The sequence below is a fragment of the Tachysurus fulvidraco genome, chromosome 2, assembly GCF_022655615.1.
Source record: "Tachysurus fulvidraco isolate hzauxx_2018 chromosome 2, HZAU_PFXX_2.0, whole genome shotgun sequence".
Taxonomy (NCBI): Eukaryota; Metazoa; Chordata; class Actinopteri; order Siluriformes; family Bagridae; genus Tachysurus; species Tachysurus fulvidraco.
The window spans coordinates 28,643,332-28,670,878 of NC_062519.1; the positions used below are offsets into that span (position 1 = coordinate 28,643,332).

Consider the following 27,547-nt stretch of genomic DNA (forward strand, 5'->3'; position numbering starts at 1 on the left):
ACATTATAACAATTATTAATAAACGATTAATTATTCAAAGATAAACTGAATATGCAGTATGATGCCTCGTGTTGAGGTCAACCTGCAAACACAGTAACTGTACAGCACACAAAGCATGCATTCGCTGTTTGAATTAAACAGCCAATCAAAAAGCGCATCTCACTAGTTCCGCTGACGTCATATTCCTCAGCCAATGAGCGTGCGGCTTTTCGGCTTGCGCTACGTTTTGAATTCAGGAAAGTGAGTCGAAAGTGTTGCGACGTACAAAACCTTAATTAAAATGGACCTAATGTTTACACTTGCTTCTTAATTCTGTTTAAACTATCCGGAAAATCCTTTTTTTTCTTTCGAAGCTAAGGCGAACAATAACCGCTTTTATAACTGAGCGAAAGCTTCTAATTGTCCCAGTTGGTAAGTTAGTAGCAGAGACTAAACTAGCAAGTGTGCTAGCTAGCTAACCTGCATAGCTTAGCTGGTCAAGCAGCCAGCTGAACCCAGGGCTCGTCGAGGCTTGGCCAAGGTTTTAATCAACACTTAAACAACGCCTGCTTGCAGTTGAGTCTCTCAGTAAGTATTTCAATGTTTTTTTTACTTGTTTTTTAGTCTTTTTTTTTTTTTTTTGGAGCATGTTTTCACTGTTGGACCGCTTCCTCTACACCTGCCAAAGAGCTGTCACTGTTTGTTAGCGGTTATGTTGTCAGAAATGCAAATGTTACCTCGAAGTTCAATACGACATTACTTTATTTACTGGAAAACTGGTATAAGAAAGGTGTACTTCTCTGATATGAAGTAGCTCATGGTCGTATTATTGTGCAGATGGTCAAACAGTATGTCCTGCCCGTTGCTTTCTCATTATAAATGTCATTTCATCTGTTTCTCTGTTCATCTTTAGTCATGTTCAGTTATTGTATATGATATTTTGCACATCTAGATTAACAGCTGCATGGGAAACCACTCAATTGATGATAAACATTTTATTTATTTACTTCCTTACTTCCTTACTCACTCATTTATTCATCTTCAGTAAGTGCTTCATCCTGAGAGCACCAGATTTGCGGTGGGAACGCAACCTTAATGGGACACCAGCTTGTTGCAGGGCACCACACACTTCTTCACACCCTGGTGCTATTTTTAGTATAGCCTATCTACCTGCTGGTGTGTTTTTGAGACACTGGAGAACCTCAGACAGACATTAGCCTGTGCTCGAACCAGGGATCAATATTACAAAGAACCTACAGTAATGCTAGATACAAGCTACTCTGGTTGTTCTCAAGCTCTTTCAGTCCTCAATGAGTCTTTCTTCTGGACAGAATCGGGTCGTGACAGCATGGCCGACAGCACTTTCGGGACGATCCGAAGCCTGCTGGTGGACTCGTCCGTCTTTGACTCTAGGATGGCGGAGACCTCCAAGGACCACACGTTTCTCTGCCTGACCTCGGACGATGCTGAGGGTAAACAACAAGGCCCTTTGCTCCCTGCTGTCAATTCTTTTGATGAACTGTCATATCTTTTGGCGTGTTGTCATTTCTTTCAAATCTTGCAACAGGGACTGGATGTCTTTTTTTTTTTTTTTTCCTTTTTCTTTTTTCTTCCTCCCTCCTCTTTTTGTATGTTCAGTATGACAGCTTTTGTATTTCCTATGAGGCTTACTCTGCCGCTGGGCTTTTAAAATGTCTTTCAGATATGCTACGGAGAGTGAAGACCAGGGTTGTGCTTGTGGGGGAAATGGGCAGCGACACAGCACTTGTAAAAGCGCTTGAGGTAAAAAATCAAATTGTATTGCTGTCTTAATGGAAAATGTTGTGTTGTATACAGTTGACAATGCAAGGGCCAAGGTAGTCATATGCAGATGAGCCCACATGAAAAAACACACAGATGCTTTGCAAGCATTCTGAGTGAGCTGAAGATTTCCTATATTGTGGCAAAATTAATAATAGTCTAATTATTGCAGATTATTACATAGTATGGTCATAGTGTAATCATAGTATGTACAAGATAATGGACATATGAAACATAGCAGTTAATAACAGTAACCTAACTTTAAGGAAAGATGTAACATCTAGAAAATGCTTGGAGAATTTATTATTTAATATTTTTTTTTGGTAGATAGGCAATGGGAGGCAATATTAAAACAAACGGACAACAAAAATCCACCCCACTTCTGCTGTTAAGGGGATTTTTTTACCCTTCTTGAGATCTGGCTGTTATATCTGGGAACAGATCAGTGTAGACAGTGTTTCCTGTTTTTTGTACAAGAATTATGTCTTGTTTCACAGTTTCTGTCCATATGGTTTGTCTTGTTTATAGCCGTTTCCCTGCTTACCTCGAGTCAGGAATTTAATGATGACATGTTTTTCTTTCTGTGTCCGGTTAATATTATGATTTGCATCACTTAATTGAGTTTAATTTTAATGAAAGGATGGAAGCAGGAGTAGTCCACTACAAGCAACTATGTGTAATAGAATTGTGTTTTTTATTTGTAGAAACCCCCCATGCCCCCCACCCCATTCTCATTAGAGACATCGTGTCGAATTGAAAGTGTACCTTGATAGAGTAGCTGAGATTGTTAGTGTTAAGTAAATCTGTTCAACATGTTTGCATTCAGGTGTCAGCCCAATTTCCATTTTAAATGAGAGTGCTGTCAGGAGCGAAATGTTCTACACTTTAAATGTTGACATTTTACTCCTACGCATCCTTTAAAAAATTAACTTCTGACAATGACTACCTTGTCTTGAAGTCTTTTGTGGCTTTGTATGCGCTTGATCTCAGATTGTTTGAACACTGTCTTATGTTTATCTTCATTTTATTAAATAAATCCGGCTCATGTTTTTGATTCGCACACCTAGTGTTTGCTGTGGGGGGGGAAGGGGGGAAGAAACTTGTCTTCGTTGATTGCATTTCTATTGAAATCATCAGGCATAAAATGTTGTATATTCAGGGTGTGCAGTTAAATGCTGAGCAACATGTTGATGCTACCGATATGATAATACTCATATGATCTGTCACAATACACTTTTCTAATCATAATCATATGATAATTATAATAATCAGAATATCTTTTTAATGACATTTCCTAAAAAGAAATGTAAAAAATTACTGACTGCTAAGATGCTGTTTTTAAATATCTAAAGCATAAAGTTGTTAACATCCTTTTTAGCCAGAACTTCACAATCCCAAGGTCTTGTGATTATTTCATTGTGTATCATGTATTATAATGTACACACACATACTTTTTATTATTTCAAACCTTAAAGCACCAAATTCAGATTGTCTTTAGCTGTAAATATGCGTTTATTAAATCTCATGCGTATCAGTGGTTATGTGCATTTTGGTCTAAAATTAGAAAAGAAATGAGACTACACTGATCATTTTATTGTCTTAATAAAGTTGTTTATCCTGTCAGTTTTTATGGCTTGACACACCACTGCTTGGCCCAGGGAGCAGCTTCGCCGGCTGACAAATCTGGAAGTTTCAAACAAGGCGAACGCTTTTGATCTCGGCCGTGGAGTCGTACAGTGCGTTTTAGATTTAGGGAGTGGAACCATCAAAGAATTTCAGATGGCAAGTTTTGAATTTCTCCTCAGCTGTTTGTTTTTAAGCATTTCAATTTGGTTTCCAGAAAGAGCCCAGGGGTGAGGTTATGATGTTCCTCCTTGGCTGCATGTAAAGTGTCTGAGTAGTTAAGGATGCGGGGGGGGAAAGCAGGTGGAGGTATGTGCTTTTTTAAATTGGTGTCAAGTCCCGGCCTCTGTCCAGATATCCTCCTCTTTTTGCCCTTGAGAAAGCATGAGAGTACTGTCAGTTGGCCAAGCTTTTTGAAATGCTCTGTTCCTGCACCAACTTTGTAGTAGTGGCACATCCACATCCACAGCTTAATCAGAGGCAAAAAGCAGCAGCTAAGAGAATCTGCCACTCGCCACTTTGAATTCACAGAATTTTTCTTTCCCAGACTTGGGTTGACATTTGTTAGAAGTTCTCGCCTTCTGGCTCACATGGATACTAGGCTGAATTTGGAAGACATGGGATGCCAGGTAGATGTGGACTGCTTAATTTTTTTTCCCCTTACAGGCCATCCAAGTAATGGAGGTGCCAGTGGTCAAGATTAAAGAAGGTGACCCGGGCTCAGAGTCGGGCGAGAAATTAATAAAATCTATAGTCAACATGGTATGTCGCAGAGATTGGGGATTCTTTGCATGCTTGAGGTCACCATGGAGGGTTTGGCTGCATGGGTATTGTAACAGAAACCTATGCGATCACTTCCTGTTTAAAATTTTTACTTTTAACACTTTGTGGTGAACTAAATCAATCTTTCCTAACTGATATCTAACATGGTGTTTTATGTTTCTGTAATCAGTGTTTGCTAATCTGGGTAATGATTAATCCACGCCGGTGCTCCTTTTTAATCTAACGAATTTTCTTCTTTTGTTTATTTCCCCTCACATACTCGAATAGTGGGAGTCCTGGAATTCACAGAATTCACTAACATGTTATCGGTATGAGAGAAATGTAGCTTGGTAAAAGCCTGATTTCTCCAGGTATATGCTACAGAAATAGCTTCCTGAGATCCAGATCTTTTCTTTATTTCAACCTGCAGTTGGCCATCCTTGAGCAAACAGAAGAAAAACTGTCCTTGTGTGTCTTTCTATCTTTAAAATTGTCCCTGCTGCTTCACAGGAATGTATTTCATCTGTATTTCATTTTGCATTGGAGTGTTTTTTGTTTTGTTACAATGAGGCACAACTCTCATGAAATCTGGACTGCTTTTTTGCACTCACTCTGGATTTTCATACAATAGAATACCTTTTGAGTGGGGGAAAAAAGGAAGTTTTTTTTTTTGTTTTATCATAAAATGCCAAGTAGTTCCCACCAGTATATTGCATATCACTGGTAGCTGGTTTCTTTGTTTTGCATTATTTTATAAAAAATGTCTCTTTGACTTGACTCTTTTTGCATGTCCCATTAGGATATAAATGTCCCCTGTATAAAGACAGACAATGTCAAAGAGTTTGGGGATGGAGAAAACGCTGAGTACGAGACAGTCTTTGTACTGAAGGACTTCCAGTCTCCTGACTATCGCTATTTATACAAAAATGACAACCGCATTTTGGGCCCCCCTGTGGTACTGCATTGTGCTGGGAAGGGAGAGGTAAGGATGAGTTTGTACACACACACACCCCTACGATCATTGCCTTACACATGGATGTGACATGTATCTAAGCCTTGAATTTTTTTTCTACCTGAAGCAGTGAAATTGTTTCAGTTCCTGCATTTCAAAGGCACGATTTAACTCGCACCCATAGAGACTAAATGCAAATCTGACTTTTTTTTTTTTACACAAAATTCTGTTTTTCAAACCAAAATTGAGTCCTAAGCAGCTTTAGCGTGTTAGTGTAAAGACTGCAAAATGCATCTTGGTTATCTTTTGTATGCCACAGCACCTGTACTGTGCATACATGGCTGCCAGGTTCCTTCTGATAGCAAGAAAGCAAAAGGCTTCTGCATTACGGTTTTCTTTTATCTCCCCCTTGCATATATGCTCATAAAAATTTGATGGCCATGATATAGTGAAATTTACACAGTCTGAATTCACACTTCTTTGCTTTAAACAGACTTCCCTAGTACTCTTGTGGAAAGCTGACATATAAGCTCAGTCATTCAACCTCTTCCAACCCCTCGATGTGGCTTCTTGCCCTTATCTATTATCGTAGTACACCTATATGTAATAGCATAGCATAATCACTGAGCTACGTTCGAAAGCAAGAGGACATAAGGGCTGTTTAATCTGCATTTGCATGTATATTCATATGTTTTTATGAGGCTCAAGGTTTAGTCTATTATACATATCTATAGATGTATTTTTTTGTTTTTTGCTATTCTAATTACTCTCAATTTTCTTTCTCTCCCTTTTTCTTTTTTTTTCTTCTTCATAAAGCCACTGCCATTTGCATCCCGTCCTCTCTACTCCACCACAATGCTCAACTTATCACTCTGTTTCACTGGTTTCCGCAAAAAAGAGGAAGTGGTGAGTTTCAGTGGTCTACGAGCAAATACGTTCTCTGAGATTTTCACCTTCATTTGGTCTCAAATATTAATTTTGTTTTTTCAGGTAAACCTAGTTAACCTGGTGCATCATATGGGCGGTACCATCCGCAAGGACTTCAGCGCTAAAGTCACCCATCTCATTGCCTATTCCACTCACGGGGAGAAATACAGGGTTTGTGCATCATTTTACAAGTTCAGTTCAGTGGGCCACAAAGATTTCAAATCCGGTCGATTGTGTGTACCTTCTTTTTGCTGGAAAGGATTATTTCTTATGTAACTAAAAGAGAAGTCGTTTTCAGTGAGTCAAATCATTTGACTCTCTTTAGTTAACTGTGTTATGAAGATACTTTTAATGTATGAATGTGAGGTCAGCCCTTTATGTAATGTCTAATAGATATATCCATCATATCTGTCCTTGAGATGTTTTCTTCGTTTCAGAAGATATGCTGTGGCACAGTTTGATAGCTATCTAGCAGAAGACATTCATGTAAACAAGTAAAATAATGCTCAATGCATACGGCCAGTATATAGCTACAAACACCGCAATACATTATCACACCACTTCATTAAATATAAGTCCTTATTTTCATTGATATCTCATACCTGGACACACACCTGTATGGCACGACACAACTTTAGTTAACCTTTAGAAATTCTTTGCAGCAACGCTAACTAATGAGATCTGCACTGAAACGTGACTAGCATTAAATAGCTAGCTAATTGTGTGTAGCTACAAACGTGATGAAGCCACAGTACAACCGCTCACCCTATCATTTTAAATAGTTATTAGCTTCAATATTATTTAAAGCATTATCTTGCCTACATAAACAACACAACTTTAGCTAACTTAGCCATCAAATTAATTATGTAGAGCAGATGCGTATATATCCCAGAATGTCCCTGGTATCGCTCATTCACTTATTGTTGTAATTTAGCTAGCTAATCTCCTCACACATGCATTTCACCAGCAGACCTCAGACAGACTAACAGCAAAAATACCTTTTCTTCGATGCCACTTTGATCCAAGTAATGCTCGAAAGATTTACTGATTTACACACTGACTTGCTGAGAGGGAGAGAGGAGCTAATCTTGGTCATGGCTGAAAGGACTTACTGACTCGGGTTAGAGATCAGGTTAGGGAAACATGCACAGCTGCAAATACAAATTCTTAAATGTAAAGATAAAACCAACAGTTCTTCAGGGTTTTGGCCAGGGTGTTGTCACACATGCTGTTCTGTAGATAAAGCAAAGTCTGGAATGGACTACAGGTATTTTAAAGCAGAGGTTTTCAAATGTTTTTTCTTTTTGAGCTCTTCCACTTTTTAAAAAAATCAGACTTATTTCAGGACAGACTTGTTTTGAATTATTAAAATTTACTTTAAACGCTTCACATTTATAAATGTTTTCTTATGTTATTTTTTTAGACTTTGTTTTGATTAAAACTTTTCTATATACCCGATCAATTACTACAAACATCATCCCTGCCGACCCTTCAATTTAAGCTAATTTTGCTTTATTTGGCTAAATAAAGCCAGGATTCTCTATTTAGTGGACAGACGGAGCTTTAAACAGCAGCAGTTACATTTCACTTGCTATAAAAAAAATGGGCTTTCAAAAATTTTATTTTTTCCTTATTTTGGTGTTTTTGTTGTCTAAGAGTGGAAATTGGTTTTCCCTGTTCCCATGACAACCATTTTATTCACATTTGCTTATCCCTGTTGACCACTGAACCTAACAACTGTATTGAACATTCAGTAGCGTTTACCTACTGTAGTATTGCAGAAAAAGGGAAAAAAGTTGTTTCCTGAGCTGGAAGATCTGGACTGATCAAATACCTTTGGAGTGCTAGCACGTAGCCCATAAGCCCTGTTCTAAAGTCCACATAAAGCATGGCTCTGTCCTCCCTGAGAGACTTGGCGAGATATAGAGCCCTTGGTTTTATTGATTCACTTGGGTTCACTTCACTTTTTCAATCTCCCATCTCCTTTGCCGCTGAAAACCTGGCCGAGAGTCAGCTCTGTGCTTGGCTGCACAAAGGGTGTTCGAATAAGGCACGTCAAGGTTTTTGTGATTGACAGAGAACATGCAGGCAGGCTATCGCAAAAGCGAATTATTTAACTTCATATGCACTGACTCACCTTCCCACTCCTCTAAATATGAAATTATAAATGTTTAGCAGTTAATGTTTTTGTTTGCAAACAAAAGCTCTCACAAAAAATGGTCTTCATTTGTATAGTTCTGTAAGTGAGCTTTGTTGTAATGATGACAGTTGTTTGTTTTTGTAGCTCCAAATTCGAAGCAAATTCCTCTTCTATAGATTAGTAGTTAAAATATTTTTGAGAGTGTCTGATTATGGGTGCACATATTTATCACTCTTGGCAAAATAGGGCTTAATTAGGCTGAACCATGCATTAGGCATAAATAATGCATTGGGGCTGAATTTGTCATTTTCTAATTCTTTGTTCTTCTTTTTTCTTTTTTGTATGTGTAGTTGGCTGTTTGTATGGGTACACCCATTCTCACTCCAGACTGGATTCATAAGGCTTGGGAACACAAGGAAAACATGTAAGAGAGAGAGTGTTGGTCTGTGTATGAGTGTGGGCCGGTCTGGGTGTGTGTGTGTGGGCCGGTGTGTGTGTGTGTGTGTGTGTGTGTGGGCCGGTCTGGGTGGGTGTGTGTGTGTGTGTGTGTGTGTGTGTGTGTGTGGGCCGGTCTGGGTGTGTGTGTGTGGGCCGGTCTGGGTGTGTGTGTGTGGGCCGGTCTGGGTGTGTGTGTGTGGGCCGGTCTGGGTGTGTGTGTGTGGGCCGGTCTGGGTGTGTGTGTGTGTGGGCCGGTCTGGGTGTGTGTGTGTGGGCCGGTCTGGGTGTGTGTGTGTGGGCCGGTCTGGGTGGGTGTGTGTGTGGGCCGGTCTGGGTGGGTGTGTGTGTGGGCCGGTCTGGGTGGGAGTGTGTGTGGGGCCGGTCTGGGTGGGTGGGTGTGTGTGGGGGCCGGTCTGGGTGGGTGGGTGTGTGTGGGGGCCGGTCTGGGTGGGTGGGTGTGTGTGGGGGGGCCGGTGTGGGTGTGTGTGTGTGGGGGCCGGTCTGGGTGGGTGGGTGTGTGGGGGGGGCCGGTCTGGGTGGGTGGGTGTGTGTGTGGGGGGGCCGGTCTGGGTGGGTGTGTGTGTGGGGGAGCCGGTCTGGGTGGGTGTGTGTGTGGGGGAGCCGGTCTGGGTGGGGGTGTGTGTGGGGGGAGCCGGTCTGGGTGGGTGTGTGTGTGGGGGAGCCGGTCTGGTGTGTGTGTGTGTGGGGGAGCCGGTCTGGGTGTGTGTGTGTGGGCCGGTGTGGGTGTGTGGGTGTGTGTGTGGGGGCCGGTCTGGGTGGGGGGGTGTGTGTGTGGGCCGGTCTGGGTGGGTGGGTTGTGTGTGTGGGCCGGTCTGGGTGGGTGGGTGGGTGTGTGGGCCGGTCTGGGTGGGTGGGTGGGTGTGTGTGTGGGCCGGTCTGGGTGGGTGGGTGGGTGTGTGTGTGGGCCGTCTGGGTGGGTGGGTGTGTGTGTGTGGGGGCCGGTCTGGGTGGGTGGGTGGGTGTGTGTGGGGGCCGGTCTGGGTGGGTGTGTGTGTGGGGCGGTGTGGGTGTGTGTGTGTGTGTGGCGTTGTGGGTGGGTGGGTGTGGGGGCCGGTCTGGGTGGGTGGGTGTGTGTGTGTGTGTGTGTGTGTGGGCCGGTCTGGGTGGGTGGGTGTGTGTGTGTGTGTGTGTGTGTGGGGGGGTCTGGGTGGGTGTGTGTGTGTGTGTGTGTGTGGGCCGGTCTGGGTGGGTGTGTGTGTGTGTGTGTGTGTGTGTGTGGGCCGCTCTGGGTGGGTGGGTGTGTGTGTGTGTGTGTGTGTGGGCCGGTCTGGGTGGGTGGGTGTGTGTGTGTGTGTGTGTGTGTGGGCCGGTCTGGGTGGGTGGGTGTGTGTGTGTGTGTGGGCTGGTCTGGGTGGGTGGGTGTGAGTGTGTGTGTGTGTGTGTGCGTGTGTGGGCCGGTCTGAGTGGGGGTGTGTGTGGGCGGGCCGGTCTGAGTGGGTGTGTGTGTGGGCGGGCCGGTCTGAGTGGGGGTGTGTGTGGGTTGGCCGGTCTGGGTGGGGGTGTGTCTGTCTGTCTGTGTGTGTCTAAGTCTAAATATAAAGAATAGGGCTGGGCGATAAATCGATTTTATCGATTAACTTGAATGTGTAGTTTACATCGATTTTTTTTGAATGAAAATCTTTTTTTTTTCTTCTTTAACATCCGCTGACGCTCCCCTCTGGGCTCCCGTACTTCCGAATGGGCTCCGCGTTGAATTTGGAGCTACAAAAACAAACAACTGTCATCATTTCAACAAAGCTCACTTACAGGAAAATTCGATTCAAATCGTAAATTTTTTTTTTTGTTAAAAAATCGGGGATTTTTATTTCAGGCCATATCGCCCAGCCCTAATAAAGAATGGTGAAAGATGATTGATATTTACATTCAGAAATCTCTCTCTCTGTTCTCCTCCTTTTGGGAATTCAGTGGCACTTTATTTGCCATTCATAACGTTAGAATTAGGGATATGTGGTATTTTTCCAGAACAGAATACCTTATGCTTTTAGTTCTCCAGAGATTCATTAAAATCAGTGCAAAAAGTCTGAATCATGTACTTTCTGAGAGCATATGTTTATGCCAGGTTGTTATTTGTGCTAAGAGGGCTGATGCCAACCTTCTGCTTGCAGCAATTTCCATGCAGGAGACGAGGAGTTCCGTATGGCCTTCAAAGTGCCGCCGTTTCAGGACTGTGTACTGAGCTTTTTGGGATTCTCTGAGGAGGAAAAAAGCAATATGGAGGAAAGGACGCTGAAGCATGGTATGGAAGCGTCATCTTCAAAATCTACTTCAGCAGCTGCTGCTGACAAACTTCAAAGCATTGCTCTATTGTAGGACTGTAAACACCCCCCCCCCCCTTTAACTCTGCACTTTGTGATGCCAAGTGCTGTGTTCAGTGTTAGATAAAAGAAGTGCTAATATCTCTCAGCACTTCACTTACAGTAGTGAGGGCCTATTTGTTGTTTGATTTTCCTGGTTACTCTTTCAGAAATTCTTTGAAGAAATAACCAGCCATCTTTATGGACCATGCTGCATGAACCGGTTAAATGAGTAAACTGATGATCTCCACTGATGATTTAGGGCTGTATTGGGTGCTGTAGAAGTTTAGGGCATCAGGAATAAGGTTATAATCACTGCCTTTTTCCTTCATAGAGCACTATTCAGGCTTTTCTGTCCAAAGAAGGTGAAATAAAAGCATTCGCCTGGTGCTATCATTTTTAAGGTCTGTTTTAATGACAAACTCAGAATTGTTTTGCAAACATGTTGTGTACTCCAGGAGGGCGGTTTCTGGAGGTCGGAGATGAGAAGTGCACTCACCTGGTGGTGGAGGAGAACTCCATTAAAGAGCTGCCCTTTGTGCCATCTAAGAGACTTTACGTTGTAAAACAAGAGGTGAGGACCTATGATCAGTTCTCACAGCACATCATGAGTAACTATGAATGCATCATCTTGTATTCATTTACACTGGCACATTGAGCTCTTTAGATTCCTTAGTGAAATTTTGTGTGTGTGGTTTGTATTGTCAACTTATTTTCTACCCATTTTCTCCTTTAAGTGGTTTTGGGGCAGTATCCAGATGGATGCTCGTGCTGGGGAATCTATGTATTCATATGAGAAGGTAACAAAAAATGAAATGTTATACCATTTATATATTAAATATTACACAGTTTAGCCATTTGTCTGGCACTTTAGCTCTTTTGCTTTGTGATTCCTGTGAAAAACCGTGCTCTAAATTTATTTTTATAAAAGCCATGAAACACAAGTTGTGAGTGGAAAAGAAAAAAGTTTCTAGAACTGCTTCATCAAGTGCTGGTTATATAAAGTTAAATTATATAATTTACGTAAAAATGAGAAAAGTGATCTAAGTTTGTACACATGGGGAAAGATGTAAATATAATTAATATAACAGTATATCTCTTGTTACAATAATTCTGCATAAGACTGTACAACATTTTCTGTTTATCCCCCCCCCCCCCCCCCATTGTTATAAAAGCATTAATTGCTACAGTGGCAGGGAAATCTTCATTATACCATTTGTAGAAATTGTAAAATTTTCTCCATCCTCTTGTCCTGTCACCCAGTCGGAGAGCCCGGCGATGAAGAAGGCCGTGTCCCTTCTTTCTCTCACAACACCCACTAGTAATCGGAAGCGGCGGCGTCTGCGTGACACTCTGGCCCAACTCACTAAAGAGACCGAGATCTCACCCTTCCCCCCTCGCAAGAGGCCCTCGGCAGAGCACTCGCTCTCTATGGGCTCACTGCTGGACATCTCCAACACTCCAGATACGTGCAAGGCCTTTGCAGGTGAGACGGAGGGAGAACGAGAGAGTGCTGCATGCTTACAGTCTTACCTTTTGTTTTGAAGAATAACAACCCAACAAGCTCATCATCGACATTAGCACAAGTGCTCCAGTTACGGGTTTAGGATTGAGGTGTGCATGAGTATGAGAGAATTACAGTTCACACTAAGACCACTTTCTTTGACTTCTGTGACCCTGCTGGAGGTTTAGGACGGAACCTTATGGGCTCTAGGCTGAGTGTGAGTATGTGAGCGAGGAAGGCATAAAGCTATGATAATTTGATAATTTAAAATGTTGTATTATTATTATTATTATTTTTAATTTAATTCAGATTCCTTTATTGACTCAACTTTACATGGGACTTTTTCCTTATTTAACCGCTATCGATGAGCCTAAATACAGAATAGCACCTGCTTCAGTTCCTTGAAAAAAAAAAAAAAACAGTTCACTGCTGACATTGTGTACTGTGCCCTATTTATATTTAATAAAAAAAAATGCATCATTAATTGAATGTAACTAACACATAAGTGGAAAATTTATGCACACTACTTTTATAGATATAGATGCACATTTTATACAAACATGTGATCTTAAAAATTGGAATGTGTTTTGAATTTGTGAATATAGAAACTGGAATAATATTCACACAGTGAAATTCTTTTTGGCAGCTCTTGTGGTGTGTGTGAAAGAGAAGCAGTGTAGGTTCAGGGTGAGCATGTGAGGCTGGTTTATTGTTACAGAGTGTAGCGTGGAAGGCAGGCGTAGACAGAAGAAGCCTGTGAAGAGAAGGAGTGAACGGGAAAAGGAGAGGAGGAGTAGGACAGGCAGAGAACGGCCCTTTCACTGTATCAGCATCCCACAGCAAGCTACAGAGCAGGACAGACTCCCTGAGCACATGCACTTGGAGCTCTCACTTGACTCCTTTAAGGAGTCTGGAGGTTTGTGAGCCCTTTAGAAATTTCTGTTTTTCTACATAAATATGACCCAAAACATCATCAGATTTATGCAGAAATATAGAAATTTCTAAAAGGTTCACACTGTATGTGTGCGGAAAGCAGTCATGGTAATCAGGTGAAGTCAGATTACCTTGGTCAGAACTGTAAAAAGCACTGCATTTTAAAACCTGATGCCAAACAAAGTTTACTTGATGTAGTGAAATCCAAATATCAATTACATTCATTCACTTTGGCTTTTCTTGACTTTTCTACTTCTTATGTGAGTTTATTGCACCAGTTCAACCTGAAATATATTTGAGAAAAATCCAGAGTGAGGGGAAAATTGTGTCAGGAGAGATTATCTTAGTGCTCACCTGTGTGTCTGCCCATCCATTTCAGAGAACTCCAAACCTTCCAAAAGCTCCACACCTGTCCTGCCCAAGCAGTCAGCAAGATGGCAGGTGTCCAAGGAACTGTACCAGACTGAGAGCAACTATGTGGATATCCTGGCTACAGTTCTGCAGGTCTCTCTCTCTCTCTCTCTCTCTCACACACACACACACACACACACACAGAGAGAGAGCGAAGAGAGAGCAAGGCAATCCACAGCTCCTGTCTGTGGTCTTATCAGGCTGTACCAGTGCTCCAAACCAGTGGGGGAGAAAATGAATTAGATTCGTGTTACAGTGGGCAGCAGAGCTCTACTCTACATCCAAACACCTGTGCCCCTTAGAGTGTGACGCACACACACACACACATATGAACACACTCCTAGGAACACTCATTAAGACACTGTGTATAGGGATCAGCTGCCATGACAACATCAGAACATGACAAATCCACCCCCTATCTGTCTGTGACCATCAGTTAAAATATCACACACACAAATAAACCGTAAATGACACACTCCGATACTTTGATTAAGCTTTAGAGTTTTGAGTCTGTATTTAGATACAAGTCTTCTGTGTCTGTCTGCTACTTCAGCTTTTCAAATATCCACTGGAGAAAGAAGGGCAGGTCGGAGGCCCCATCCTGGCTCAGGAAGAGATTAAGACCATCTTTGGCAGCATCCCAGACATTTATGATGTGCACACCAGAATAAAGGTGGGCATTGACTTGTTTGAACCTGTGATTGAAAGTGTATGGTAGGTGATTCATCAGGAGCAGCTATTAATGCTGATGAATGTCTTTTGAGCAGGCCGATCTAGAGGAGCTGGTGATGAACTGGTCAGAAGACAAGAGTGTCGGTGACATCATTTTAAAATATGTGAGTGTGATGGAGTTTTGACCTTTTGTCACTACTGTGATGGACACTGTCTGCTTGCTTTGTAACACCTCGTCCTTTTTCCTTTGTCAGTCGGGAGAGCTGGTGAAAGCTTACCCGCCTTTCGTCAACTTCTTTGAGATGAGCAAGGAGACGATTGTGAAGTGTGAGAAGCAGAAGCCAAGGTTTCATGCATTCCTAAAGGTATTTTATGTGTCTGTCTCTCTGTCTGTCTGTGTTTGTTTGTCTGTGTGTGTGTGTGTGTGTGTGTGTGTGTGTATTTGTCTGTGTGTGTGTACACGTGTGCAGGGTATTTGTAGTGTTAATTATGTTGAGAAGTAAGACTGAAAACCTGTGTCCTTGACCTTTTAGTCATGATAGACTAAATGAAACTAAATAATTCACCTTTCAAATCTAAAGATATTTTCCTCATCAAATAAAAATGAGATGGAAAGGTCAGACCTGGTAGATAAAAGTGAACACCCCCCTGTTTTGTGCAAATTAGAAGTGTTCACAGACACACGTGTCGAAAGTAAGATGAGAAACACTGCTGTGGTGGTCACCGCTGTGATGTGCTAGACAGGCCACAGACATGGTTGCAGTTGAAGATGCTCTTGTACTATTATAAAACATCAGCTTTGTCTTTACTTTCAGATTTGATTGTAATAAAATGTTAAAATCTGCACAGATAAACCCCTCACTGTAGTATCTGTCCTGTTAGGCTCATGTAATACTAGAGCTAACATACCTTATGAAGAAGAAATGAACTTTAAAGTATATGTTTAAAAAAAATTAATGCTTTTAATAAAATGTTTAAGTAGATTCACTTCAATAGAATATTGAATGCATTTGCTGCTTTTCTACTTAGTGCTTGCTTTCTTTAGTGATTTACTGATTGATTAATTGAGCACAGTGCTCCAGATGCCCCCTTGTTGACTTTTGAATTGAAATCATTTGGCCCTTGTTTTTTTTTTTTTTTTTTTTTTATATATATATATAATTTTTTTTATATATTTTTATATATTTTTTTATTCTTTTGGCATGCTAACTTTGCACAGGCATTTATCTTTTTGTGTAATGCTAATGTTCAGACAATTCTCATAAAAAAAAAAAATACAACCTCTCAAGTGTATTGTAGTAATGTTAAAAAGGCAATGGAGTCTTTATAAATTCAATTTGCTGATAACATTAATCTCTATCTCTGGCAATAATGCTTGTTTGCAAATAAATTTGGAACAATAAGGCCACCTGCATCCATGAAATGTCGTTTTCCCGGTTTCCCTCCAAACCTTTGTCTAGATCAATCAGGCTAAACCTGAGTGTGGGCGGCAGACGCTGGTGGAGCTGATGATACGTCCTGTTCAGAGACTGCCTAGCGTGGCTCTCTTACTCAATGGTGAGTCATAATCAAACACGCACATACACACTTCAGTAATCATGCATGCTTCTCCATCAGTAACTGGTTGCCTTGCCTTCTGCTGATCATTTCCTTGTGAATTTAAAGACATTGATTAGAGGCAGATATTTTGACCGCTTTAAATATTTAAGTATTCTACACCCGAGGCCACATTCTGGCTGTATCTCTTCATGTAATTATGGAAATCTGTCCCCATAACCTTTCTTTTTCATTTGCCACACTGTACTATTTCAGATATTAAAAAGCATACCTCTGATGATAATCCTGATAAAGTCACTCTGGAAAAGGCCATAGAGTCCCTCAAAGAAGTTATGACGTGAGTTAAATTATTTAACTCAATTTCATATAATATTCTCATCACTTGCATATTTTAATGGTCAAAGACCATGTCCTAAATCTTTTTTTTTTTTTTCTTTTCCTTTTCTACCCAGCCATATAAATGAAGACAAGAGAAAGACAGAAGGCCAGAAGCAGATCTTTGATGTGGTTTATGAAGTGGATGGCTGTCCTGTAAGTTGCTTGTGTTTACTCACCCGAGTTCTATTCATAGTGATGATCCACTAATCTCTAAATAACAGTGCCAGTGAATCACGCCTATCCTCAGCTCAGTCAAGCTTGCATCACTGTTTATTTCACTTAATTAAGCAGCGCGCTCCCTTTATGTTCTTCTTTTCCAGTCAGGATTTGTAAAAGCTTTGCATCTTGTGCAGGCAACGTGATAATCTTGCTCCTTTCTTCTTTTGAGGTCTGCGCAAAATGTATTAATGTAGATTTGTTTGGCGTCTATCGGAGAGAACGTGAATCATTAAAAATAAGTTGTGAAGAAGCAAGTCCCTTCTTGCTTTCTTCTCGATATGCATAAGATGATGCCGTTGCAGGAGCTTGATGTTGCAGCTTGAATAATGTGTGTGGGGGTGTGTGTTTTGCAGGCCAATCTTTTATCATCTCATCGGAGTTTGGTGCACAGAGTGGAGACCATAGCTCTAGGAGACAATCCCTGTGACCGCGGTGAACATGTCACTCTGTTTCTCTTCAACGACTGCCTGGAGGCATGTTCACACTTGCTCTCATTAAGAAATATATCTTCATATCGCCTCTGCAAAGTTGTTATATAATTTACATGATGAAATCACATTTTCCCTCGTGTGGAAATATTTTTAGAAGTACAAGACAAGAGAAGTCTTGGCTCTGGTTTACAGGCTATAATGTAAACGTTAACCATCTGTTCTTTCGTTTTTATATGCATATCGTAGCTCGTACTTTTCACAGAAGTGTTCTGATGGATATTCTTCTCAATGACTTGTTAATCAGCGGATTGCTTTTTAACTTCCAACTTACTGATCCCCCCCCCCCCCAAACACACCCAGCCATTACATTCACACAATATCCTTTAAGTTTATTGACCTCTTTTGCAGTGCTCTATTGAGTCAGCTCCTCCTCTCACTTCCCTTCAAACACCCATTCCACCCACTCTGCTTTTTTTCCTATCCCAATTACATATACTTCACAAGCACTCTAAGTTCATGGTGAGAGTTTTGGAGAGAGAAAAAAAACCAAGGTGCCTAATTAATGCATATGCAGTATGTGCTTGCTGACGCGGCTACTCCCTGTTTCCTGATTAGCATGGGTTTGTGTTTGATTGGTGGGGTGGGGGGCTTGCGTCTGCTGTGGCTGTCCTGTTTGCGCAGCTTTAGGTCTAGCCTGTTAATGAGAGAAGGGAGCTCTGGGGCTCCATCTGCTCAATTATTCATTGATGAATTCCTCTGTATTCATATCTGTTGCTCTACATCACAACGCATCTCTTACTCCGGCCCCATGCTGTAGGATTAAAGGGTACCTAATGAGCTTGGGCGTTTAGCTTCCGAACAGCACTGATCAATGAATCACGCACACACAGGACAGCTTCCATGTGCATGCACATACCCCCACTGTATAGAGTCTGGACGTAAGCACATGCAGGAGGTGATTTATTGCTTGTATGTGTGCATCCCCAGATTGCCAGGAAGAGGCATAAGGTGATCAGCACCTTTAAGAGTCCTCTGGGGCAAACACGACCACCTGCTCAGCTCAAGCACATCACCCTCATGCCCCTGTCTCAGATCCGTAGGGTACTGGACCTGCGTGACACAGAGGGTAAGCTCACAGCTCTACAAAACACGAATGCTCACATGTCCCGTTGTAAGAGACTTTATAGTCCAATGCTTGACACTTCATAGTAAATTTGGGGTAAGCCTGCTTCAACGTTTTGTTATGGTATTGGTTATCGTCACTATGGAAATTCGAAATGAAAACTGTCTATGGGTAGGAGCATGCCCCTCTAATTGTATTTCTGCCAAAGCCTTTGAAAAGATGCTGTAAAGAGTTCTCACTATTTCAAAAGAAGAGATGAATCGTTGTGCTTTTTGTAACACTTAACAAGCAGAATGTTTTTGACATAAAAATAGGAATTCATAAATGTAGGGCAGACAACCATTTGTACTATTTGGCGGAGACCGTGTAAAAGCCTGGTGTGGATTAAGTACGCACACTCACCTCCTTCATCTACGTGGTTGAAATTAATTTGTCTTGCAGAAACCAAATATAAATGAAACGTTGACATAAATTAACCATAAGTGAACTTATGGTTCCCAAACAAAAACTGTGTTACAAAGTACAAGAAGACACGAGTGTGTGGTCAAAACCGTGTTCATCATGCTCTCACTCCACTTCAGCCAGCTAAACATTTAACTCGCATGTCATCCTTTGACCTCTAAACTCTAATCAAACATGCTAAATAATTGACTAAATTGTCTACCATTTTAAATGTCCTGCGATTGTATCTTAATTTCAAATCAGAGATTGTGTCAAAGTGGTAAGATTTAATATAAATATTCTTTCTGATGCTAGATGTTGCCTTCATTTTAAAATAGTATGGTCACCTTGAGATGTGGTTACAGCTCGGATGCATTTGCTTAGTAGAAAATCTCTGGTTTCTATAGCTACCTCAGGCTGTGTTACCACCATCAAACCAATCAATTCACACAGTCTAAATGAACACAGCAGTCTTTGCATAATTTTGAGGTGTGGTTTCAGTCAGAATTTGACTGAAAATGTAACTTTCCACCAAATCAATTCCTGCTTGTGTTTTCTAATCTCTGTCTGTGTGGGTATGCATTCTGGGTACAGACTGTCAGAACGCCTTTGCCCTGGTTGTGAGGCCTCCTACTGAGCAAGAGAACCTCCTGTTTAGTTTCCAGCTTGCTGCTGAAGACACACTCAAGTCGAACTGGCTCAAGACTCTTTGCCGTCAAGTGGCAAACACCATCTGCAGAGCTGACGCGGTGAGTGCTCTACCCCCTCGTGGAATTTTCCTTGGCTCCCTACGTCTGGAGGCCGAGAAGGCCTCTAGCATAATTATTTATTTTATTAAGCCTCACTTTGTTTTATTACAGCAACAAATTAGGTGGCATGTGCGGGCCTTTTTTGTGGCAGTTAATCCTATTAGATTGTCCAGCGTGGTTAGGCTGGAAGACAGATTAATGTAATTAGAAGTGGAATTGTGCTTGAACTTTACACCTCGGAGGCAGATGGCTTTATCTCTATTCTACAGCACCACAGGTCTCTTGCTCTGACGCATGAGTGCAGGCCCAGACCTGCCAAACAGCACGTGTAATTGGCTCCAGCCAGACAGATGTATATATTTGCCTTTATAATTAAAGAACAAGTACCACTAAGCCCTGCAGGTGAACGTCTGTCGTGCCAGCCTACAGGCACTGGGTCCACCACAAGGTGGCGATGCACACCTCCTTTCAGCATTTTCTCTCTCTCTCTCTCTCCTGACCAAGATGTCTCATTCTTTGTATTTTGCCTGCAGAATGGATTTATATTTTATTCTATTTTAAAACAGGAAGACCTAATTCAGCGCACTGATCCTGACACCCTTCAAGTGAGCACGAAGGACATGGATAGCACGCTGAGTCGAGCCTCTAGGGCCATCAAAAAGACATCAAAGAAGGTAGGGGTGGGGACAGCACTGTGGGTGTTGTATGCAATGTGCCCACACACACATGTTCACTGAATGGCAGAGTAAAGATGGGGATCTGAAACAAATTTCAGATCAGTGATCTATTCAACTTCATCCTTGACACCATAGTTTACTGTCTGAAGCAGGATCATCAAATGGTTCCAGATTTGAAACCAACAGTGTGTTTCAGTGGACCAACAGAAATTACAAACACATTTAATTTATATTATATATATATATATATATATATATATATATATATATATATATATATATATATATATATATATATATAATATAAATTCTTATAGATTTTCTATAGCAGATGTGATTTGTCACTCATGTATGTAAAATATTTAACTGATGGCAGCTCAGTTATTGGCTAAAGACATTACAGGTTTTTTTTTATTTCCCAATTTAATTTACTTTAGTTTAATTGAGTTTATTTTTAATTGTTTTCAATGGGGAAAAAACGGTAGTTGACAATGTTTAAGGTTCAGAAGAGAGATGTGCCTCATCTGATAGCAAAAGTCCAGATTGGTAACGTGAAGCATATCTATGAAACAAAATCACATTGTCTTATTTAAAGGCATGAACTTATTATTAATTGTTATAAAATGTACCTGGTGTTAATGCTCCATCTTGTTCGTTGCTTATTTGTACATTCTGTAAACAAGTAATTTTTTTGTAATATGACCCAAATTTAGTTGAATACCACTATGTATTGTGTTATTTTTTTATATTTTACTTATGAATTTCCAGACTATTTGAAGTGTACAAGTTGGGTGCAGTAATGATTGCATTCATTTTCAGGTAACCAGGGCATTCTCTTTCACCAAAACCCCTAAGCGTGTAATCCAGAGAGCTTTCATGGCCAGCAGTACCCCAGATGACAAGAGCCCTGGTCCAGGCCTTGATCATATGACTCGGATGACTAGCAGCTCCACACTGGCCGTGAGTCTTTCTTGCTTTCCTTTGTTTCTTTTCTATCTCGTTTTTGTTCATATTTAATATAGCGAAAGTTGAGTGTTTTTATTCAAACAAGTAATAACCATCTGATGAATTGGAATATGTATGCGGCATTTAATGCAGATCCATATCTAATAAAATGTTGGGCAAGCTTTTTTACACACTTTTATTAAACATTACAGGTATTCAGTTATATTATATATTTATTTATTTTAAAACTAATCTGTTTGGTTGTACCTGTAATCACCAACCATGTTAAAGCAGATCTACCTCTGTATAAAATCTGGTTTCAGCCCAAATCCACCAGAGCTGATCCGGCTAATCGAGTAAACTGATTATGTGAAGCAGGTCTGTTGGATTAGGGCTGGGACTGAAATTCTGTAAGAAAGTAGATCTCCAGGTATATACAAGGGTTTTTGATCTCTGGCTTGCAACCAAGCCTGCAGAAGGTGATAAGCATGAAGAATTAATCTGATTTCAAAATGTATTCTGTGCTATAAAGATTTCAGTGTTGTTGCACAGGTTCCCCTGTTGTTGGCTATTGTGATTTAGTGATTAAAGGACATGATTCATTTTGGCCAGAAGCCTGCAATACCAGGTCAATTATGAATAAAGCCCAAAAGCCCATCTTCAGTTAAAATAAACTAATTAAATAATTCAATTAGGCTTGGGTAACGGTGAGGATGTTCACCTTATAAACATGGGCCAAAAACTGGAAGGTGTCTGCTGGGAATTAATATTTAACCTTTTAGCCATCACCTTAATGGTAACTTACCAGCAGTGAAACGAGTTCTGAGCCAGTCACTTTGACCAAATGTATTACTTATGGTATAATAAAATACACAAATGGTTTGAATGCTGAAATAGTTGGATGAATGTTTTTACCAAGTGGTGTAATTAGCATGCTTGGGTAATAAATGATCCTGTCAGGTTTAAAAGCATGCTGCATTGTGGAAACTCTGATGAAGCTGAGCAAAACAATGTCTAACCATATAGTGACCACTGGTGAATAGTGCAGGTAAACAGATTGTGAGAAAATAGCCACTAACTGGACTCTGATATCTTTTACGTTTTATCTAAGGACAGAACTTCTCGTCTCGTAGGTGGTTTTTACAATGGGCAGGTTTGCTGAGGTCCTAATTTCAATGTGATTGTTTTTGGCACCAGACATCGGTCTGGTTTCAGATTAAGTTGATTCTACCCGGTGCATTTGCATTCGACTTGCGTCGTTACACACATCGACTTACACAAACAAAAATGGAGAACTCGGTGCAACTCATCATATCTAAATATATAGTTGTGTGTGTAATATTTAGTATTACAGTAATACCTCGAGATACAAGTTTAATTTGTTCCGTGACCTTGCTCGTATCTCAAAGCAATTTTCCCCATTTAAATTAGTTGAAATCCCATTAATCCGTTCAAGCTTGCAAAATTCCACTCCAGTTGTTTTGTTTGTGTTTTGAAAAATGAAAAATGTACAGTACCTGTGTTTATAAATGACACATATTGTATAGGAACATACAGTAATAAAAGAGAATGTTAAAAAAAAAAAACTGGTTTTACTTTACGGAAGATGCGCATGGAGGTTGAGGGAGGAGTAAACAGGCAGAGGAGTTGGGAGGAATTACACTTTTGTTCACTTACTCGCTACTGTACTCTTAATGCTACTTTACACTTAAATGGAACTTAACTAAACTTCATTAAAATTACCGAACTTAACTGAAATTCTCTTAACTGAACTTAATTGCTACAATTTTCTTTACATTAATTTTGCTTAATATTCTCTTCACTTGTTTTTGCCTTTTTTGTCACTCTTTCCTCACTAACATCTGCCGGTCGTTTTAATAAAAACCTGTCCAGTCGGCATATGAGATGTGGTGTAGTCGCACAAGCTCAAATTTAACGGATCCAACGCTCAAAATTCAGATGGTCGGTACCTCACGCAGCGCCTTTGCGACTCTCCATAGGAAATGAATGACCTCCGGTTTATCGGCCATCGTTTGTCGTGTGCAGTGGAAAGGCGGCTTTAACCGAGTGAGACACAGGAAGTTGAGGTGGGGGAAACAGAGCACACATGGTTGTTGGGGATCTTTGTTTCGGGGGCGGCGGCTCAACTGCTCGTATCTCAAAAATTTGCTCGGATCTCAAGGCAAAAATTTGGTCGAATCACAGCTCGTATCTCAAAAAATTCGTGTCAAAGCACTCGTATCTCGAGGTATCACTGTGTTTTGATGATCTGCAACAGTTCTTGTGCTGCGCTTGGCACACGCGTGTTGTGGAAACTTATGCTCATAAGTTTAAGCCAATTGCAACACGTTGCTTCATTTAACCTACTGTGGACCCAAGTACGAGCTGCTTTCACATTCAAAGGGAATCATGGCATAGTTGCACTGCAACCAAACTCAGGACAGCACCTACTGGTAGTCTTGGGCCCAGAACCACACTGCATTTCCCAATCCCGGTCTGCATGACTGCTTTCACATTACCAAATTATCATGAGCTCTTTTTCAGGCTAAACTGCCAGTGTAAAAGCCTGCTTAGTCCAAACTGTAGCCAGTGACATTCTGTGGCAGGTTGGAAATACAATATATAACATTAGAAACAGTTAAAAGAGGATAATGTCAATATCATCATTTAACTAGCTAACTAGCTTGTCATAATTGGTTACATTTTGTTAGCCATTACTATTTAATCTTAGTTTAACTTAATTAGCTGCACCCAAAATTCAAGGTTATTCCCAAGCTGCTTCTTAAGCTGCAGGTCTGATGACTCTTAAGAGGATAATAAGGTTCTTTAGTGCTCAGTTTCAGATGTGGATAGTGTGTCTTAGCTCTTTGTATTACTAAGATGTTCTATCTGATGAATACATCTGTTGTATTATGGAGATGTCTTGCTCGATATTATCAGGAAAATGTCATCTTACAGTACACTTAGGTTTTTCAAATGATAGCCTGTAATTACTCTGTAACTAATGATATTTTGTGATCCATGTGTCATGTATGCTGTATACCACTGTGTACCACTAGCATGTTGAGATGAAAATAAGTTCAATCTTGCATAGTTACCTCACATAATAAAGTAGAACTTCAAAAAGAATGTTAAGGGCATTGCATTAGGTCTGAATCTAACAAAGCTGATGTTCTACTTGTTCCATCTCACAGCCTCAGTGTTTTCATTTGCGATTTGTCCTGTAGGGTCTTTCTGGCTTTCAGTGTTTTCATTTTTTCCATATCTCTTTCTGGAGTAATTAAAAGGATACTGTTGCCTTTCAGGCTAAATATTATAAGTGCCTTTTTGTTTTTGTTTGAAGTTATATTTCAGGATAAATACTTTGCCAGACCTTATTTATTTTAGCAACTGTACTGCAAACATTTGGACACCTCTGTTTAAAGAACAAGTTGTCACTTTGCTGTAGTGTACCAGCCTAATCTGTGTGTGTTTGTGTCTGTGTGCCTGTGTGTGTTTACACATGCCGATGTGTGAGTGCAGATGGCTCGATCAGCCTCCACTTTCAGTCTGAGTGGTTGCAGTAAAAATGCTGTAGTACAGCGCTCCAATTCTCTGGACAATGCGCCTCGGCCCAGGGTGGCCGTGTGTATACGCAGCCCATGCTGCCCTGAGAACACTAACCAGCCTGCTCCTGCAGAGACTCATCTCAAAGTGCCCACGCAGCAAGCATGTCCATCCGCTCTGCAGGGCACGAGGCCATACCGGGAGCTTGCGGTTTCCTTGGAGCAGCGCCGAGCCCCTGGCTCCCCCCGCAGAGAGACTCTACTCTAGGTGTCTAAATGATGTGAGCACAGCACACCTCTGGCTCCCTCATTCACTAATGTTTAACCTTTGGGAAAGTGGTTGCACTTACTAACTCACTAGGTCCGAGGTCCACAGTTCCAGTCCTGGACGAATGCTTTTGGTGATTTCCTTGTTCACAAACACCTAGTGAACAGATTTATTTATTTGGTGTGTTAGAGCAGGAAAATCACTGGGCTTCTACTCCCTAGGACTGTAGCTGTGCATCTTGCCGTAGGTGTATTTTGGTTTGTTCGGATTTAACTACTTTTAGAGTGCAGGAGCCGGTAACACCAGCTGGGCCTAAGTTGGGATTCAATCTAATTGTAGCTCGAGTGGCTTGGGAATTACTAGATAATTTATGCACCACAAAACAATCAACAGCAACAACTCCACGTAATGACTGTTTATGCAAACAGTGGCAGTTGTTCGATTGGACAGCGTTGGCCATTTTGAGTTATTTTTGTATTCAAGTACTTAAACACAGAATAGAATTATGTATTTATTACTCATTGCTTAGAATAGTCAGAAATGTTAAATGTTCTTTTACTAAACAACACAAATATAACATGCACACTTGTGTTTGACATTTATTTACCTGCATAAGCTTTAAGGCTAGCTTAAATGTAAGCATAACGTTTAGTTACATAAGCAAAAATCTTATGTAACATTAATTAATTTACAAAGAGCTAATGCAAATTTTAATGAATTGTAGATTAAAATCTTGGAAGGAGATTTAAATAGCAGTTAAACAGGATCAGATCTAATACAATTTGAGAAGTTCTCAGTAGGGCTTGTATATAATCAGAAGCTGCGGCACTGAGAATTTTTGAGGCAGATTCTCTAAAACCTTAAGACAGTGAAGGCTGAAGTGAATGAAACAATGTCATTGACTTTATGTTGACAAACACCAGTAGACTCTTGAGAATGCAGCCTAACTATAGAGAAGACACAAACACATAGTTCCTATATAAATTCAGCAAAAACCATAAATGTGCCAAACATCACATTATATATAACGGAACTTGCATGTACAAATATAAATGTTAGCATTCCAGAAAACCTGGTGTGAAGATGCTAGGTTTGTACTATTAAAATGGACATAATCATGCAGTGATATGAAGCCTCCCACACATCTCAATTATTTGTGTTTTTTAAATGGGTAGATTACTGACTGACTCCTTGCCAAAGCCACAGCATAGCATTCCAGTCATGATGTGTTTTTTTTCAAGTAACTGGATTTTGATTGGTCATCAATCGTCTCACGGATCTGGCACGAAAACGCACTGCCACCTTGGGTTTCAGTCACTCTCTCGGGTGTTAGAAGCTTGACCAAAAAACAAAGTGTGTGTGTGAGCACGGGTTCTGCCTGTTGGTTATAGCAACGGACATGGTCAGAGTAAGGGGAATAAACTGGGGTCATGTTCCTGCTTAACCTCTCTCACTCTCACGTTTTCATGTGGGATTTCAAGAAAGAATGCAGCGTTAGTCTCTGCGTGAGCATACTAATGGAGCAGTTTATCATCATGTGACACTAATACATAATTTACTCATTGGTCATTCATAAATCTAAAAACGGGTTATTTATATATTTATTCAAGAAACTTCTGATTATGCTCGTTACTCACTATGATCTGGTGGTCTGGGAGAACCTGGCGCATGTCACTGTAACAGCTGTAAATAGCGAAAACTTTTGATCAAAACTGTTTATTTATCTTTACATAGTTTTTACATATAGTTTGGCACGTCATTTGGATATAATCAGAACTTAGGGTGAGAGATAAATGATATAAATAATCACCCCATATTATCTGGTATTATCCATGTTTAGAATTTCTGCAAAAATCACATTAAGTAGGTAGCCAGTTTAATGTATGCAGTTATGGCTGTAGGCTATAATCAAAAGCAGGTATAAAATAGATGATGTTTTCATGTTCATATTTCTTATTTATTACCTCTTAATCAGAACTGTACAGTAACAGTATCTTTAAATGCAGTTTTCTTCCTTTTGAGCCTAAACACTTGGGAGTTATAGTAAAGCAGTTGTGATATTTCAGGACTTTGAGATGTCAGTTTCACTGTTAAGGCTTTTCTCAGGCCACCATATATCCAATTGTAACACCCCATGTCGTTTACTAACACGGTTCGGATAATATATAACTGTAATATTCCACTCTACCCTCAAGAACTAAAAAATTTCAAATTATATATGTCAAGAAATGTAATGGCATATTGTGAAGTTTGTGAAGCATCACTATTATATATTATGCTAAATCCTGTGGACAAAATGGCTGAAACTCTTTTCTGGAATCACTGTAATGGAAATGGTGTGAAATGGTCATTTCCTCAGGAAGTTTACAGCTTTTCCTCCACCCACACTGAACAGTACTTGGAGTTAATTGGACATGACTAGTGAAGAATACTCCCTGAACATCTCGGAGTTACGCTCCTCTCAGCTTCACAATATGGTTCTTCGTAACAAGCCACACCAGATGTCAGACTTCCTGTAGAATTCATACATCCAGAAACTTGCTGATGCTAAACATGTGTTGTTGTCTTTTTTTTTTCCTTCTGGTCCCAACTCTGTATCCATCTTCTCTCTCATTTATTCCAGGCTGTACACTCGCCATCGATGATCAATCTGTCGTCTGCATTTGAGAGGAAGTACCACACCTTTAGCCGGTCAACCACTCACCTGATCTGATTCGTCTGATTGAACCCGTTTTCCCTGCTCTCTGACTGAACAACG

General features: G+C 40.7%; 1 protein-coding gene across 6 annotated transcripts; it reads left to right on the plus strand.

Moving 5' to 3' along the window:
* Positions 1-205: 205 nt before the first annotated feature.
* ect2 (epithelial cell transforming 2) lies at positions 206-27,547 on the plus strand. Of its 6 annotated transcripts, XM_027169970.2 has the most exons (27): positions 206-567; positions 1,311-1,451; positions 1,682-1,761; positions 4,069-4,164; positions 4,964-5,146; positions 5,933-6,022; positions 6,107-6,214; positions 8,534-8,607; positions 10,748-10,878; positions 11,395-11,510; positions 11,674-11,736; positions 12,200-12,422; positions 13,159-13,356; positions 13,753-13,877; positions 14,338-14,457; positions 14,552-14,620; positions 14,711-14,821; positions 15,917-16,013; positions 16,269-16,350; positions 16,466-16,544; positions 16,964-17,083; positions 18,029-18,167; positions 19,200-19,354; positions 19,921-20,028; positions 20,851-20,991; positions 24,499-24,802; positions 27,413-27,547. In XM_027169970.2, exons 2-26 carry the CDS (start codon positions 1,328-1,330, stop codon positions 24,787-24,789), a joined length of 3,123 nt encoding a protein of 1,040 aa, XP_027025771.2. In that variant the 5' UTR covers positions 206-567; positions 1,311-1,327; the 3' UTR covers positions 24,790-24,802; positions 27,413-27,547. The 6 variants fall into 6 exon arrangements, with proteins under 6 accessions (XP_027025771.2, XP_027025773.2, XP_027025775.2 ...); XM_027169974.2 differs by lacking the exon at positions 24,499-24,802 and having other exon boundaries at positions 207-567; XM_027169973.2 differs by lacking the exon at positions 13,159-13,356 and having other exon boundaries at positions 207-567.